Genomic DNA, 14,929 nt, shown 5'->3' with positions numbered 1-14,929 from the left:
CTGGGGGCGGCGGGCCCGAGACCCCTTCTCGCCGGACCCCGCCCGCCCTGGCCGGCTCCGGCCTCTGGCCTCCGGCCTTTGGGGAGGGGGCTCTGCCGTGCCCAGCCCGCGCGGCCCGCTCCCGCTGACATTCGCGGTGCTCGGCTGAGTCACGGGATGGGCGCCCTGCGCGGCGCGCTCTTGGGGGTCTAGCTGCGCGAGTAGGGGGGCGAGCGGTCCCAGGACCCTGGGGTCGCGGGAGGCCCTGGTTCCCGGGACAGAGGACAGGCATGGGGGGACTCTGTCCAGCCCAGAGGCTCCTTGGCCTCTGGGCCCAGCCCCCCTGGAGTCCCTGCAGGGACCCTGCCCCTTCCCTCCCTGCACCACCCCTCTGCCCTTGGGCAGACACCTCTCTTCCTCCCCCTCCTCCTCCCTTTCACCCTCTTCCTCCTCCTCCTCCTCCTCCTCCTCCTCCTCTTCCTCCTCCTCTTTTTCACCCTTCCCGAAAGTCCCTTAGTCTGTGCTCCTGCCTTCTTACCAATGGGAATGTCCTTGCTGTGGCAGCATCGGCCAGCCTGCAGCCCTGCACCCTTTTGTCCTTTGGGGCAGTCCTCCCTGAGGCCGATCCGCCTTCTGGTCTCCCCAGCCCCAGCTTCCTTTGGGAGCCGGATCCTGCTATTTGGAGATGTGACCTCCAAGCACCCCAGCTGTCCACCCGTGCCTGGGGTGGCCAGGGGCCTGAGGGTACAGGACACAGCAGCTGTCAGGGGCAGAGGCCCTGGTGAGGAGCCAGCCTGGGGCAGAATGGGTACCATCACGCCGGCCCTCACCGCTCTTGCCCCGGGAAGGGCAGGGCCATCTCCTGTTGTCCTGCCCAGCCGACAGCAGCACATGCACCAGAGAGGCCTGGGCAGCTCCGGTTTCTGAATGGGCCCTGGGGATTTTCCACAGTGAGGCCCAGAGCAGGCTGGGGTCCAGAGTGGGGGCCCGAGGAGGAGGCATCCCCTTGCCCACCTGGGGCCCAAGAGGCTCCTCTCCCACCTGACTCTGAGCCCAGTGGGGCTGATGAGCCTCTGCATGGGTGCCTCCTTGAGAAGGGCTCTGGAGTGCATAATCAGAAGCCCAGGGCTGCAGGCAGGGTGGGGTGGCCATCATCACCATGGCTGGCAGGAGTGCCCTGGGCACCTGAGCCTGGCAGGGAGCCGGGGTTGAGTACACTCCCTGCCCACGTGCCTGGGGCTGGCTGGCACCGGGTCCCATGGGTCAGGCCTGCAGCCTCTGGTGCACCTTCCCCTGCTTCAGATTTGGGGTTACTAGGGGCACCAGGGCAGGGCTCAGGGGAGGAAGGGAGACTGGGATGTGGGCATTAGCATTATCCCCAGGGTTCTCAGCAGGAAGGGCCCCCAGGGGCTGGGAACAGAGCCTAGAATGATGGTCCCTGCATCCACTGGAGACCTCAAGGCTCAGGGAAAGGAGCAGCAGCTTGTGGGGCACCTGGCAAGCAGCTGGGAGGTGCCTTCTGCCAGATACCCGGGAGTGGCCCCCACCTGCTAGGTTGGGCCTTCCCTAGAGCCTTCCTGTACCCTGCCCAGCAGCACCACCAGGGACTGGTTGGGCCACATGGAGGTCCTCGGCCTGAGGCCACAGCAAATCAGAAATTCCTCCTCCAGGGTGGCTAAGGCCTTGCTGGGCTTGCGCCGCGGGGCTGGGGCAGGGGCTGGCCAAGTGCCTGGCCCACTCCTCCTGGCCCCCCACTTTCCTGGGGAGGCCTTGGGCTTTGGAGTTGGACCTGCGGGCTTGGCCAACAGAGGTTCTGCTCTACGTTCTATGCGCTTCTCTGGGGGAGGGCTTGGTTCGGAGGGAAGGGACCAAGGCCCTCTGTGCCCCGCTCTTTCACTCTTCGCATCTCTGTGCCTTGGTTTCTCCATCCGAGTGTCGCCTATCGCCTCTTAGCTGGGACGGGTCTGCCCTGCTGTAGGGACGGCTGTAGCCTCACCCCTGGGGTCAGGGTCAGGCCGCTCCGTTCAGGTCTCCTCTGTTCTCCCCTTGACACAGCAGGAGGTGGCTCAGGCCCAGAGTGGGCACCCAGGCCCCGGCAACACCATAGGGGCACTGGGCTAGCCTCAAGGGACTGGGGTTTAACCACCTTGCCGGCCGCGGGTGGGGTGCCCAGGTGGGGCTCCCAGGTGGGGCCTAACCTGCACTGCCTGCCTGTAACCAGATGCCCCTCTGGCCGCCCGCCCGCCCGCCAGGCAGGCCTCCCTCCTCCCAGCAGCTCCTGCGCGGCTGTTGCTATAGCAATGAGGAGGTAGCCGCGGCCTGTTGCTGCAGTTACGTGGTGGAGGTGCCCGGTGGCAGGGCGGGTGTGGGTGGGGCTGGCACCGCGGCCGCGACCCCGCGCTCCTGCGTCGCCACTCGCATGCAGCCACCCTCACTCTGTGCCCGTCCCCAGCCCCGTGGCTGCCCGTGGTGCCTCTCCAGCTAGCCCTGGGAGGGGGTGGAGGCTGGCACGGGCTGGGGCGAGTGTGGGGTGCGGACACACAGTGGGGTGTTCCAGGCCACAGAGCACGATTGTCAGAGTGCGGTAAACAGGAGCAGCTGGTCCACCCCAGGGGACCGGGAGCCCGGGCCCTGGGCCAGGCGGAGCGCCACCGGGGTGGGGGCTCTGAAGCTGCTTTGGGGGCAGGGGGCGAGGAGGAAGGAAACCTGGAGCCTCTGAGAAGAGCCAGTGGGGTGGAGGTCGGGGTGTGTCTTTGGGCTGAGCAGGGGGCTCCCCCTCAGGGCAGCTGGCCTGAGGTCCCGTCTCTCCACCTTCCCTCCCTGAGCCGGGAGAGGTGGGGGTGGTCACGGGAGAGGTGGGGGTGGTCACGGGAGGCCTGGGTCCCTGGGGCTGCTGGCATTTGTCTCCCACACAGAGCAGTTCCATCAGGGCTCACCTTGGCGCCCAGGCGGGGGTGGCCGGAGCAGTCCCAGGAATCCTGAACAGGGGTGCTGGGGAGGGCAGGCAGGGCTGCTGAGCACCCCCCACTGCCGTGAACCACGTTCCGGGGTGGGGGGAGGGGAAGGGGCCAGGGCGGAAGAAGGTGCCTGTGCCTCAGGGACTCAGGGCTGTCAGACCTCTGACCAGGTTTCTCTGGAGGCTCAGGCCCCGGGGCTAGAGCCATGCCTCCTCCTGTCCAGCCTTTGGGGTGTGATGACGGCTGTCACAGCCAGGAGGACTCACCCTGGGGGACTGTGGGAGCTGAGATGGGGCCCACGACCACCTCCAAGATCCTAGCCTGGGGAAGGGGAAGCTGAGCTGGGCAGATGCACGGGTCAGAGCAGACCACAAGCTGGCTGTTTTGTCTCTCCCGGCAAGTCAGTGTGGCAAACAGGACCCGGGCCAGGGGGCGGGAGACCTGGTTGGCTTGGGCCAGACAACACTCGCAGTTGCGCCCTTCGAGAAGGCCCTTGAAGGAAGGGGGTGGGGCTGCAGACTCTGTTGGCCCCCAAGGGCCTGTGTTGACCTTTTGTGGCCTCTGTGGGAATATGTGGGGCCCAGGCTGGCTCTGCCTACCCGGAAGACATCTGTCTGGGGAGCGGGGGCTCAGGCCTGTCCCGTCCAGCCCCCGGCAGGTGGCGTGGGAGGCCAGGCTGCCGGACAGATACCTTACTCAACCCGCCCTTTCCAGTGGGTCTTGGCCTTTGAGATCTTCATCCCTCTGGTCCTCTTTTTCATCCTGCTGGGGCTTCGGCAGAAGAAACCGACCATCTCCGTGAAGGAAGGTGAGTGTCCTTGGCGGGGGGTGCCCAGGGCACAGCTGGGGGGTCAGGGTGGGGCAGGCGGTCCTCACCGCATCACACATGCCTGTCCTGTGTGCACGTGGCCACACACGTGTCCCAGCTGCCACGCTCCCCTGCGCGGTCCCTGGCCGTGCCTCCTGGCTGGGCTAGGGGCCCGGGCCGGCCGCGGCGGCCATCCCTCACGGTTCTCCTCTGTTCTGTTTTACCCATCCCCCGCATGGTCTCTTGTCCTCCTCCTGGGCCTGCATGCAGTCTGTAAGTGAGGACTTCCTGGTGCAGCCTAAGCGTGCCCCAACCCCGCTTGCATTAACAGCCTTTCCAGGCCTGGCTGCGTCCTGCAAAAACCCCTCTCCGCTGTCAGGGACAGCTGGAGCACTGGGGGACGGGTGGGCGGTGGGTGCTGAGTGTGCCTGGGCCACGGTGGCTCCCTTCTGGGGGTTTCCATCTCTCTGTGGGGTCGCCCGGCCCTGCTTTGCAGGCCTGGGGCCAGGTCACCTGGCTGCTCCCCCAGCAGACCCCTGTGGGTTCCTGCATCCTCTCTGCTAACCAGCTGGCCAGAGAGGTCAGAGGTCACTTCCCAGTGGGGGGGGGGGGCCCACGTGCTCCCCTGGGCTGTGGCACCCGTGCCACACCTGAATTCTTGGGGAAGGCGTCAGGGCACTGTGGCCTTGGCTGGCTAAGGGAAGAAGGACACCCTGGGAGTTGGGGGCGGGGATGGCGAGATACCCTTTGACCTCTGACCTGCTGGGGTCCTTTGCACCAGAGCTCTTGGCCCTCTGCCCCCTGTCTGCCGCCTGAAGCTGCTTTTCCTCCCTGACTTTCTCTAAATTTCTTTATTCGGCTTCATGTCCCTTCCCTTTCTTGACTCCTTCCCCGTCTCCTGTTCCTCTGTCTCCACCCCTCGGGTCCTCTCACCTGCCCTGACCGCCAACCCCCCCCCAGCTTTCTACACGGCAGCGCCGCTCACCTCTGCGGGCATCCTGCCCGTCATGCAGTCTCTTTGCCCGGATGGCCAGCGAGACGAGTTTGGCTTCCTGCAGTACGCCAACTCCACGTGAGTGCCCCCCACCCCGCCCTCCGGGAGCCCACCCCCCTGCGGAGGCCAGTGGGTGACCTCGGATGGTGGTGCAGGGTCACTCAGCTTCTGGAGCGCCTCAACCGCGTGGTGGAAGAGGGCAACCTGTTCGACCCGGCGCGGCCCAGCCTGGGCTCGGAGCTCGAGGCCCTGCGCCAGCACCTGGAGACCCTCCGCTCGGGCCCGGACGCCTGGGAGAGCCTCCCGGACAGACCTGCAGGTGCACACCGGGCCCTGGGCGGGCTGGGCTGTGCCCGTGCGGCGGGGCGGGGGTGGAGGCTGTTGAGACCTGAGCTCTGGTGTCAGCTGGGTTCAAACCCCGGCTTGGTCACTTCTGACCGTGGGCTCGCGGCTGGGCCTCCGTCTGAACCATCACTCCGAGTTCCCGGGGCAGACGTGCTCGGGTGGTCCCGGCCGAGCTGACCGCCACAGTGGCCGAGCCTGGTGCGGGCAGCTCGGTGCTGAATCTGTTCTGGGTGCCTAGACCCTGGGCCCGGCTGGCCCTCAGCGCCATCCTTCTGCCTGTCCAGTGCCCTCCTTCTCTCTGGGCTCGGTGGCCAGGGACCCACGGGAGCTCTGGCGTTTCCTGATGCAGAATCTGTCGCTGCCTAACGGCACGGCCCAGGCCCTCCTGGCTGCCCGGGTGGACCTGCCTGAGGTGAGGTGGGGCAGGCGGCCTCTGTGAGTGCGTGTCTACTCCTGGGCAGCTGCCAGCCCTGGGCCCTGAGTTCCACCCTCCTCCCCTGCTTGTAGGAATGGAAGGCACGGGGCGGGGGGGGGGGGGTGGGGGGGGGGGGGCTCTGAGGCAGCCCCGGGGCCAGGCTCTGGCACCTCCTGGCCTGAGCCATGCCCCCTTTACACCCCAGGTCTATCACCTGCTGTTTGGCCCTTCGCCTGCCCTAGATGTGGGTTCAGGACTCCCCAAGGGTCAGGAGCCCTGGAACAACCCCCTATTCCGGATGGAGGTGAGAGGGCCTCTTAGTGGGATGGGGGTGTGCTGCCTGCTTCTCCCAGAGCGGATGAAAAAATGGGCCCCCTTGATAATTCCGAGCTTCTCCTGGGAAGTGAGGGAGGTCTCTGGGAGTCTGGCTGGCGTGGAGAGGGGGAAGGCGGGACAGTGATGTGTGTCCAGCCCCCGCGCCCCCCCCCCGCTCTGTCACAGAACCTGGGCTGTCTCAGACTTGACACAGTGGGTGGCGCAGGGGGCGACCCGAGGCCTTCTTGGGTTAGGGCCTTGGTTTCCTCTGGGCTGAGGCTCCCGCCCAGCGGTTCCCCTGTGCCTCGCCCCCAGGAGATGCTGCTGACGCCTGCCCTCCTGGAGGAACTCACGTGTACTCGGGGATCCAGGGAGCTGGGCCGGATCCTCACCGTGTCCCAGGGTCAGCAGAGGGCGCTGCAGGGCTACCGGGATGCCGTCTGCAATGGGCAGGCTGCAGCCCGCGCCCGGCGCTTTTCTGGGCTGGCTGCTGAGCTCCATAACCAGCTGGATGTGGCCAGGATCGCACAGCAGGTGAGGTCCTGCCTGCCAGCTGGCCCACAGGTCCACTGTGCTGGGGCTGCTCGGTGTCCTAGGGACTCCCGGGCCCAAGGCTGTCAGTGGGGCGTGCCCATGGGTGGGTGTCCCGCGCTCCCCCAGTGACAACCATGCCTCGTGTCCCCTGCCTCACCCCGTGGCCTCACCCCAGTGTGCTTCCTAGCCCCTCGCCAATGCCCACCTTCTCTCGGGATGCCGACCCTCCCGCATCCTCTCATCCCAGCCTGTGCCCTCCCTGACCCACCTCCAGATCGGCCCCCAGCCCCTGCTCCTCCTAGGCCTGCATTTCCCCACATGCTCATTTCTCCTCAGCTGGGCCTGGACACCCCCAACGGCTCGGCTCCCCAGCAGCAGCCACCACCCCCACAGCGGCTGCAGGCGCTGCTGGAGGACCTGCTGGACGCCCAGAAAGTTCTGCAGGATGTGGACGTCCTCTCGGCTCTGGCCCTGCTGCTGCCCCAGGGTGCCTGTGCCCGTCGCGCTCCGGGGTCCCCAGCCAGCGGCCCCGGCAGGATGGCCAACGGCACGGGGGCGGCGGCGGTGGGCACGGGCTCCAACTCCACAGCGGAGGAGGGGGCTCCGTCCGCTGCGGCTCCTGCCTCCTCCGACGCGCTGCAGGGCCAATGCTCTGCCTTCGTGCAGCTCTGGGCCGGCCTGCAGCCCATCCTGTGCGGCAACAACCGGTAGGTGGGCGGCAGGGAGACAGGGGTGGGGGTCTGATCCCAGGCCTGGCTCTGAACCCCCCCCCCCCATCTTGACACCGGGACACCCGGCTCTGTATCCCGGCCCCCATGCCCCACCCCTTCCGATGCACCCCTCCCACGCCGAGGTCCCGCCCCGTTAGTTCTTGAGGCCCCACCTCCACCCCCCACCCTTCCTCCCGGATCCAGACCCCCGGGCTCCGCCCCTCACGCCCCACCCCCACCCTAGCACCATCGAGCCCGAGGCACTGCGGCGGGGCAACATGAGCTCCCTGGGCTTCACCAGCAAGGAGCAGCGGAACTTGGGCCTCCTCGTGCACCTTATGACCAGCAATCCCAAGATCCTGTACGCGCCAGCGGGCTCCGAGGCCGACCGCGTCATTCTCAAGGTTGGCAAGTCTGGTGCGCCGTGTGCTGGAGCTGCACGTGTCTCTGGGGCAGGAGCTGAAGGAGCTGGGCACCGGGTTCTGCAGGCCGGGGACCCCCTGTGCCGAGTGGGGCTGCTAGAATTGGCATGGGAGGGGCGCAGCTGGCACTTGAGCGCTGACTCGGCTCTGCGGGGGGAGGGGGAGAACCCACAGGGGGCGTTTAGGGCGCAGAGGCCCTTGGGGGCCGGGCATGGCCAGGGCCCGCAGTGCTGGTTTGGACCGAGGAGAGGCTGCATCTGAGGATCTCTGCAGCATCCAGTGGGTGACGATTGGGTGGGGTAGCTAGGCGGTATGGGACCAGCTGAGGGCAAGGTGTCGGTGGCCAATCCGGGGGAGTCCTGTCTGGGAGAAGTAGAAGCTACGGCTGGAAATGGCCCCAGAAAGGGGGAAGCCTATGGAGGGGTCTTTAGGGTGACCGGGGGCAGGGAGGCAAGGGCCAGGTGTCGGGACCCTGGAAGGGACATGTGGAGAAGGGCCCGACAGAGGAGGCAGGAAGGCACGGCTGGCGACATAGGGGAACCCCGAAGCCATGTTGCCCCAGGAGCCAGAGCAGAGCCTGTTTTGTGGGGTCACTGCGGAAAGGTTGGGGAGGGGAGGGTTTCGAGCTAGGTGGCAGTCTGGCCAGAGCAACACTGGTTTTGGGGAGGACTGGCCTAGGGGGAGACAAAGGAGTGGAGTGCCCCCTTGCTGGCTGGGGTCCGCCCTGAGCCCCATGACCCGTGCCCTCACCCTCTGCAGGCCAACGAGACCTTTGCCCTTGTAGGCAACGTGACTCACTACGCCCAAGTGTGGCTCAACATCTCTGCCGAGATCCGCAGCTTCCTGGAGGAGGGCAGGCTGCAGCAACACCTCCACTGGCTGCAGCAGGTGCCGGGGGTGCTGGGCGGGGGTGGGCTGCAGAAGGTGGGGGGGGGGTGCTGGGCCGGGGTGGGGTGGGCGGGGCCCCCCGTGTCAGCCCCCCCCCCCCCCGGGCCCGGGGCCCCCCCCCCCCCCCCCAGTATGTGGCGGACTTGCGGCTGCACCCCGAGGCATTGAACCTGTCGCTGGAGGAGCTCCCGCCTGCCCTGCGCCAGGACAATTTTTCGCTGCCCAACGGCTCCGCGCTCCTGCAGCAGCTGGACACCATTGACAACGCGGCCTGCGGCTGGATCCAGTTCATGTCCAAGGTGGGGTGCGTGGCCCCTCGGGCTCCACTGGGGCCGGGGGCCGGCTCCAACAATGCCCCTCCCCTCAGGTGAGTGTGGACATCTTCAAGGGTTTTCCCGACGAGGAGAGCATCGTCAACTATACTCTCAACCAGGCCTACCAGGACAATGTCACCGTGTTCGCCAGTGAGCTGGTCCCCCTCGGGCGGGTCCCTAACTCCTGTTCTTCTGCCTCCCCCCCCCTCCTCCAGCCCTAGCCTCGCGTCTCTCCATCACAGCCCTCCTGTCCGCTTTACCTGCCCCTGTGCCCCTTTTCCTTCTTCAGCCTTGCCCCACCTTGGTCCCCCTCCTCCCGAGCCCTGCCCTGCGACTCCCCTATCTTTTCCCAGCCCCGCCCCTCACCCCCGAGCACTGCCCCAGACCCTGTACCCTGCTTCACGCCCCGCCCCCATCCCAGCCCTGCCCCTGCAACAGGTACCTTCCCAGCTCCCCGGCCCCACCTTTTCCCCGGACCTGCCCCCCTCATGCCCCAGTGGTGCTCTGGCTAGACAGTCCCCTTCGTGTCCCCGCCCCTTCCTCCCTTCACACCTTCACCCCGCAGCCAGCCTGGGCTCTGCCCCTCCACCTGCCCCTCGTCCTGTCTCCAGGCGTGATCTTCCAGACCCGCAAGGACGGCTCCCTGCCACCCCACGTGCACTACAAGATCCGCCAAAACTCCAGCTTCACTGAGAAAACCAACGAGATCCGCCGGGCCTACTGGCGGCCGGGGCCCAACACAGGCGGCCGCTTCTACTTTCTGTACGGCTTCGTCTGGATCCAGGGTGAGGGCCGCTCCTGGGGCGGCCGGGGTAGGGCCCGGCCACCCCCCCCTGCTGTGGCTGACCTCTCCCGCCTGCAGACATGATGGAGCGTGCCATCATCAACACCTTCGTGGGGCACGACGTGGTGGAGCCTGGCAACTACGTGCAGATGTTTCCCTACCCCTGCTACACGCGAGACGAGTGAGTGTGTGTTGGGGGGGTCGGGGGCTGGGGCTCAGGCTGAGCCCCTCCCCTCACGCCCCGGCCCCGACCCCCCCCCCCCCCCCCCCCCCCCCCGGCCACCTGCCCACAGGTGATGAAGACAATGGGCCTGAACAACGCTGTGCACTGGGTGGCCTGGTTCATCACGGGCTTTGTGCAGCTCTCCATCTCTGTGACGGCCCTCACGGCCATCCTCAAGTACGGCCAGGTTCTCATGCACAGTCACGTGCTTATCATCTGGCTCTTCCTGGCGGTCTACGCTGTGGCCACCATCATGTTTTGGTGAGCACCATGGGGCTGGCAGGGGGCTGGCAGGGAGCCTTGCTGGGCCCTGGCAGAGTGCCTCTTGCATTCACCCAGAAAGCACAGAAACAGCCCTTCTGGAGCTCCTCTGTACCCCGGGAGGTGGCGCCAGGAGGGCTTTGGGCTGTGCCCTAAGGGTCGGGTGTGGCTGATGGCCGTGGCCCCACCCACCCTAGCTTCCTGGTGTCTGTGCTGTACTCCAAGGCCAAGCTGGCCTCGGCCTGCGGTGGCATCATCTACTTCCTGAGCTACGTGCCCTACATGTACGTGGCGATCCGCGAGGAGGTGGCCCACGATAAGATTACTGCCTTTGAGAAGTGCATCGCGGTGAGGATCGGGATGGTTGGGAGTGGGGCGGGGTCCATCCTCCTTCCCCCGCTGACACCACTGTGCCCTCAGTCCCTGATGTCCACCACAGCCTTCGGCCTGGGCTCCAAGTACTTTGCCCTGTACGAGGTGGCAGGTGTGGGCATCCAGTGGCACACATTCAGTCAGTCGCCTGTGGAAGGTGATGACTTCAACCTGCTCCTGGCCGTCACCATGTTGATGGTGGACGCGGCCGTCTACGGGGTGCTCACGTGGTACATCGAGGCGGTGCACCCAGGTACCAGCTGACCCTTTGCAGGGGGAAAGCAGAGGGTGTGTGGCTCTCTAGGGGGTGCACATGGCCTGGGGTGGACCTGACACCAGGCCCTGGGTCAGCCTGCCTTCTGCACCACCCCCCCCAACCCCTAGGCATGTACGGGCTACCCCGGCCCTGGTACTTCCCACTGCAGAAGTCCTACTGGCTCGGCAGCGGGCGCACAGAGGCGTGGGAGTGGACCTGGCCATGGGCTCGCGCCCCCCGGCTCAGCGTCATGGAGGAGGATCAGGCCTGTGCCATGGAGAGCCGGCGCTTGGGTGAGGCGGGCACCCAGGGGGCGGCTGGGGCAGTCACTGGGGTTGGGGGACCCCGGGGCGTCCTCAGCTGACCCGCGGCCCTCGTGCAGAGGAGACGCGGGGCATGGAGGAGGAGCCCACCCACCTGCCGCTGGTGGTCTGTGTGGACAAGCTCACCAAGGTCTACAAGAACGATAAGAAGCTGGCCTTAAACAGGTTGAGCCTGAACCTCTACGAGAACCAGGTGGTGTCCTTCCTGGGACACAACGGGGCTGGCAAGACAACGACCATGTGAGTGTCAGTGCAGGGGGTGGGTCCTCACCGGGTGGGCAGCAGGGTGGGGCTCCCGGCAGGAGGTGGGGGTCGTGACCCTGCCCACCCGCCCAGGTCCATCCTCACGGGCTTGTTCCCGCCGACCTCGGGTTCGGCCACCATCTACGGGCACGACATCCGCACGGAGATGGACGAGATCCGCAAGAACCTGGGCATGTGTCCGCAGCACAACGTGCTCTTTGACCGGCTCACGGTGGAGGAGCATCTCTGGTTCTACTCGAGGCTCAAGAGCAGGGCCCAGGAGGAGATCCGCAAGGAGATGGACAAGTGGGTGGGGTGGGGGCGGGGCTCTGGGGCGGCCCCGGGGCGGTGGCGGGAGCCCACATGCGCCCCTACATGCGCGTGCGCCCCTACATGCGCCGCCCTGCCCGCAGAATGATCGAAGACCTGGAGCTGTCCAACAAGCGGCACTCGCTGGTGCAGACGCTGTCGGGCGGCATGAAGCGCAAGCTCTCCGTGGCCATCGCCTTCGTGGGCGGCTCCCGCGCCATCATCCTGGACGAGCCCACCGCCGGCGTGGACCCCTACGCGCGCCGAGCCATCTGGGACCTCATCCTGAAGTACAAGCCGGGTGAGCCGAGCGTGGGGTGGGTACAGGTGGCCCCGGCCGGCCCCACCCAGCCCAGCGCCCTGAGCCTGGTCCCTCACCCCCCTCCAGGCCGCACTATCCTGCTGTCCACCCACCACATGGACGAGGCCGACCTGCTGGGGGACCGCATAGCCATCATCTCCCATGGGAAACTCAAGTGCTGCGGCTCCCCACTCTTCCTCAAGGGCGCCTATGGGGACGGTTACCGCCTTACTCTGGTCAAGCGGCCTGCTGAGCCTGGGGACCCCCAAGGTCTGTGCTGAGACTGCCTGAGCCGGCCTGGGGTCCCCCTCTCCCAGGACCCCCTTTCCAAGACCAGTGAGCTCGAGGGGCGGGCCCTCAAGGCTTACCTTAGTGAGCCTGGGGTGCCTGGTCCCTCTCCTCGGTCCTCCTCTTGACCTGGCTGGGCTCCCCCGTAGAGGATCCCCCTCCCCCAGCCCCCCACCCCCCTGGTGAAGCTCTTCTCCATTCCCCACCCCTCCTAGAGCCAGGGCTGACGTCCAGCCCCCCAGGCCGCACCCAGCTGAGCAGCTGCTCAGAGCCCCAGGTCTCCCAGTTCATCCGCAAGCACGTGGCCTCCTGCCTGCTAGTCTCCGACACGAGCACAGAGCTCTCCTACATCCTGCCTAGCGAGGCCGCCAAGAAGGGGGCTTTTGAGCGCCTCTTCCAGGTATGGGGTGGAGTGAGTTCCAGGGCGGGGCGCGGAGGGGGCGGGGCGCGGAGGGGCGGGGCGCGGAGGGGCGGGGCGCGGAGGGGCGGGGTGGTGGTGGTGGTGGTGGTGGTGGTGGTGGTGGAGTGGGCTCCAGGGCGGGCGCGGAAGGGGCGGTCCCTGCCGCATCGGGTCACGCACAGCCCTTTCCCAGCATCTGGAGCGCAGTCTGGACGCTCTGCACTTGAGTAGCTTCGGGCTGATGGACACGACGCTGGAGGAGGTGTTCCTCAAGGTGTCAGAGGAGGACCAGTCTCTGGAGAACAGTGAGGCAGGTGGGAGCCCCGCTCCACCCCACCTGACCTTGGACCCGCAGCCGTCTGCCCACTCTAGCCTGGTCTCTGGGGACCAAGGATTCTGGGTGGGAATAAGGTGCCAGGGTTCCCTGCCAGGCTGGCTCTGGGGCTGAGGAGCCTGGGTAGGTGGGTGGCCATGGGAATTGGGGCGCCCCAGGGTGAGGTGGGGTGAGGGTCTTGGTGGGTGAGCATGGGGACTGGGGGTGGCACGCTGGTCTCAGTCCCCCTTGTCCCCTCCCTGGCCCCTGTGCTGTGGCAGATGTGAAGGAGTCCAGGAAGGATGTGCTCCCAGTGGCGGAGGGCCCGTCGGGGGAGGTGCACGTTGGCGATCTGGCCCGGAGCACAGAGCTGGCCCAGTCACAGGTGTCACTGCAGTCCGCGTCCTCGGTAGGCTCTACCCGTGGAGACGAGGGGGCCACCTACGCAGATGTCTACGGCGACTACCGACCCCTCTTCGACAACGCGCAGGACCCAGACAACGTCAGCCTGCAAGGTGGGGGGGTGCGGCTGGCTGGAGCTGGTAGGGTCCCTGGAGGGTGGTGTCGGGCCGCCTGCTCAGCCCCCCTCCCTGTGCAGAAGCTGAGGCGGAGGCCCTCTCGAGGGTCGGCCAGGGCAGCCGCAAGCTGGAGGGCTGGTGGCTGAAGGTGCGCCAGTTCCACGGACTCTTGGTGAAGCGTTTCCACTGTGCTCGCCGCAACTCCAAGGCCCTGTCTTCCCAGATCCTGCTCCCCGCCTTCTTCGTCTGCGTGGCCATGACTGTGGCCCTCTCCGTCCCTGAGATTGGTATGGCCGTTGGGTCAGGCAGCGTGCTGGGGGGACCAGAGCCCCACTGCAGTGGGGCTGTGTCTCTTCCCCGCTCCTGGACCGCCCGCTCTGGGCCTGGCGGGCACACTTGGGGGCTTACTGGGGACTCGGGCCTCCTCAGGGCCAGGCCCCCAAGCTCCAACCCTGTGGGTATTGGGAAGAGGGGACTGAGGCCTGGGGGCTGCCAGCAGGCAGTCAGAACCTGCTCAGGTTTCCTCGTGCATCCTGCCAGGTGACCTGCCCCCTCTGGTCCTGTCACCCTCCCAGTACCACAACTACACCCAGCCCCGTGGCAACTTCATCCCCTATGCCAACGAGGAGCGCCAGGAGGACCGGTGAGGCCATCTGCTGGGCAGCTGTGGTGGACAGGGGCCGGGTGAGGGAGGGGAAGGTGGGCGGGCACTCATCCCCCTCCCCCCTGCCCAGGCTAGGCTCACACCGCGGGTTTCCACAGATTGCGACTGTCGCCGGATGCCAGCCCCCAGCAGCTTGTGAGCACGTTCCGGCTGCCGTCGGGCGTGGGCGCCACCTGCGTGCTGAAGTCTCCGGCCAATGGCTCGCTGGGGCCCACGCTGAATCTGACCAGTGGCGAGTCACGGCTGCTGGCCGCGAGGTTCTTCGACAGCATGTGTCTGGAGTCCTTCACGCAGGGGCTGCCGCTGTCCAACTTCGTGCCGCCCCCACCCTCACCTGCTCCGTCCGACTCCCCTGTGTCCCCAGAGGAGGATCCCCTGCAGGCCTGGAACGCTTCCCTGCCACCCACCTCTGGGCCAGGTATGGGCCCGCCAGGCTGCCGGGGGGCGTGGGACGGCACGGACCTAAGCTGACTGCCGGCTGTACCCGCAGACAACTGGACGTCAGCACCCTCCCTACCGCGCCTGGTGCGGGAGCCTATCCGCTGTACCTGCTCTGCGCAGGGCACCGGCTTCTCCTGCCCGGGGGGTGTGGGTGGGCGCCCGCCCCAGATGCGGGTGGTCACAGGAGACATCCTGACCGACATCACTGGCCACAACGTCTCCGAGTACCTGCTCTTCACCTCTGACCGCTTCCGGCTGCACCGGTGAGTCAGGTGGGGGTTCGTGCCAACTGTGGGCGAGGGGGCAGACCGCCCACTGCACGCCTGGCCTCACGCCGCTCGACCTACCCGCCCAGGTATGGGGCCATCACCTTTGGCAACGTCCAGAAGTCCATCCCAGCCTCGTTTGGTGCCCGGGCCCCAGTCATGGTGCGGAAGATTGCGGTGCGCAGGGCAGCCCAGGTGAGCGGCACAGCCCCGGGCCCTGCAGCGTCCAGCTGTGGCCGGCATGCTGCAGGGACCCACGGTGCTCTAAGGGTGTTTCTGCGTCCCT

The 14,929-nt window shown here is 67.1% G+C and overlaps 1 protein-coding gene across 1 annotated transcript in view; it reads left to right on the top strand.

Moving 5' to 3' along the window:
* The first annotated feature begins 1,410 nt into the window (after window positions 1-1,410).
* The window catches only part of ABCA2 (ATP binding cassette subfamily A member 2), a 20,519-nt gene continuing 7,000 nt past the window's right edge, over window positions 1,411-14,929 (top strand). The window contains 32 exon segments of the mRNA XM_040460279.1: window positions 1,411-1,491; window positions 2,201-2,344; window positions 2,465-2,635; window positions 3,651-3,744; window positions 4,015-4,017; window positions 4,705-4,816; window positions 4,894-5,057; window positions 5,368-5,495; window positions 5,704-5,802; window positions 6,129-6,347; window positions 6,684-7,054; window positions 7,302-7,461; window positions 8,239-8,367; window positions 8,499-8,666; window positions 8,735-8,831; window positions 9,293-9,466; window positions 9,544-9,949; window positions 10,147-10,297; window positions 10,370-10,574; window positions 10,706-10,870; window positions 10,960-11,140; window positions 11,237-11,449; window positions 11,557-11,753; window positions 11,841-12,023; window positions 12,257-12,441; window positions 12,635-12,755; window positions 13,036-13,269; window positions 13,353-13,559; window positions 13,813-13,915; window positions 14,035-14,354; window positions 14,427-14,640; window positions 14,733-14,902. Coding sequence (XP_040316213.1) covers window positions 1,411-1,491; window positions 2,201-2,344; window positions 2,465-2,635; window positions 3,651-3,744; window positions 4,015-4,017; window positions 4,705-4,816; window positions 4,894-5,057; window positions 5,368-5,495; window positions 5,704-5,802; window positions 6,129-6,347; window positions 6,684-7,054; window positions 7,302-7,461; window positions 8,239-8,367; window positions 8,499-8,666; window positions 8,735-8,831; window positions 9,293-9,466; window positions 9,544-9,949; window positions 10,147-10,297; window positions 10,370-10,574; window positions 10,706-10,870; window positions 10,960-11,140; window positions 11,237-11,449; window positions 11,557-11,753; window positions 11,841-12,023; window positions 12,257-12,441; window positions 12,635-12,755; window positions 13,036-13,269; window positions 13,353-13,559; window positions 13,813-13,915; window positions 14,035-14,354; window positions 14,427-14,640; window positions 14,733-14,902 — 5,569 coding nt within the window.

Source organism: Herpailurus yagouaroundi, unplaced genomic scaffold (assembly GCF_014898765.1).
Source record: "Herpailurus yagouaroundi ecotype Mexico unplaced genomic scaffold, PumYag 249, whole genome shotgun sequence".
NCBI classification, from domain to species: Eukaryota; Metazoa; Chordata; class Mammalia; order Carnivora; family Felidae; genus Herpailurus; species Herpailurus yagouaroundi.
This window is presented reverse-complemented; position numbering and strand designations above follow the sequence as displayed.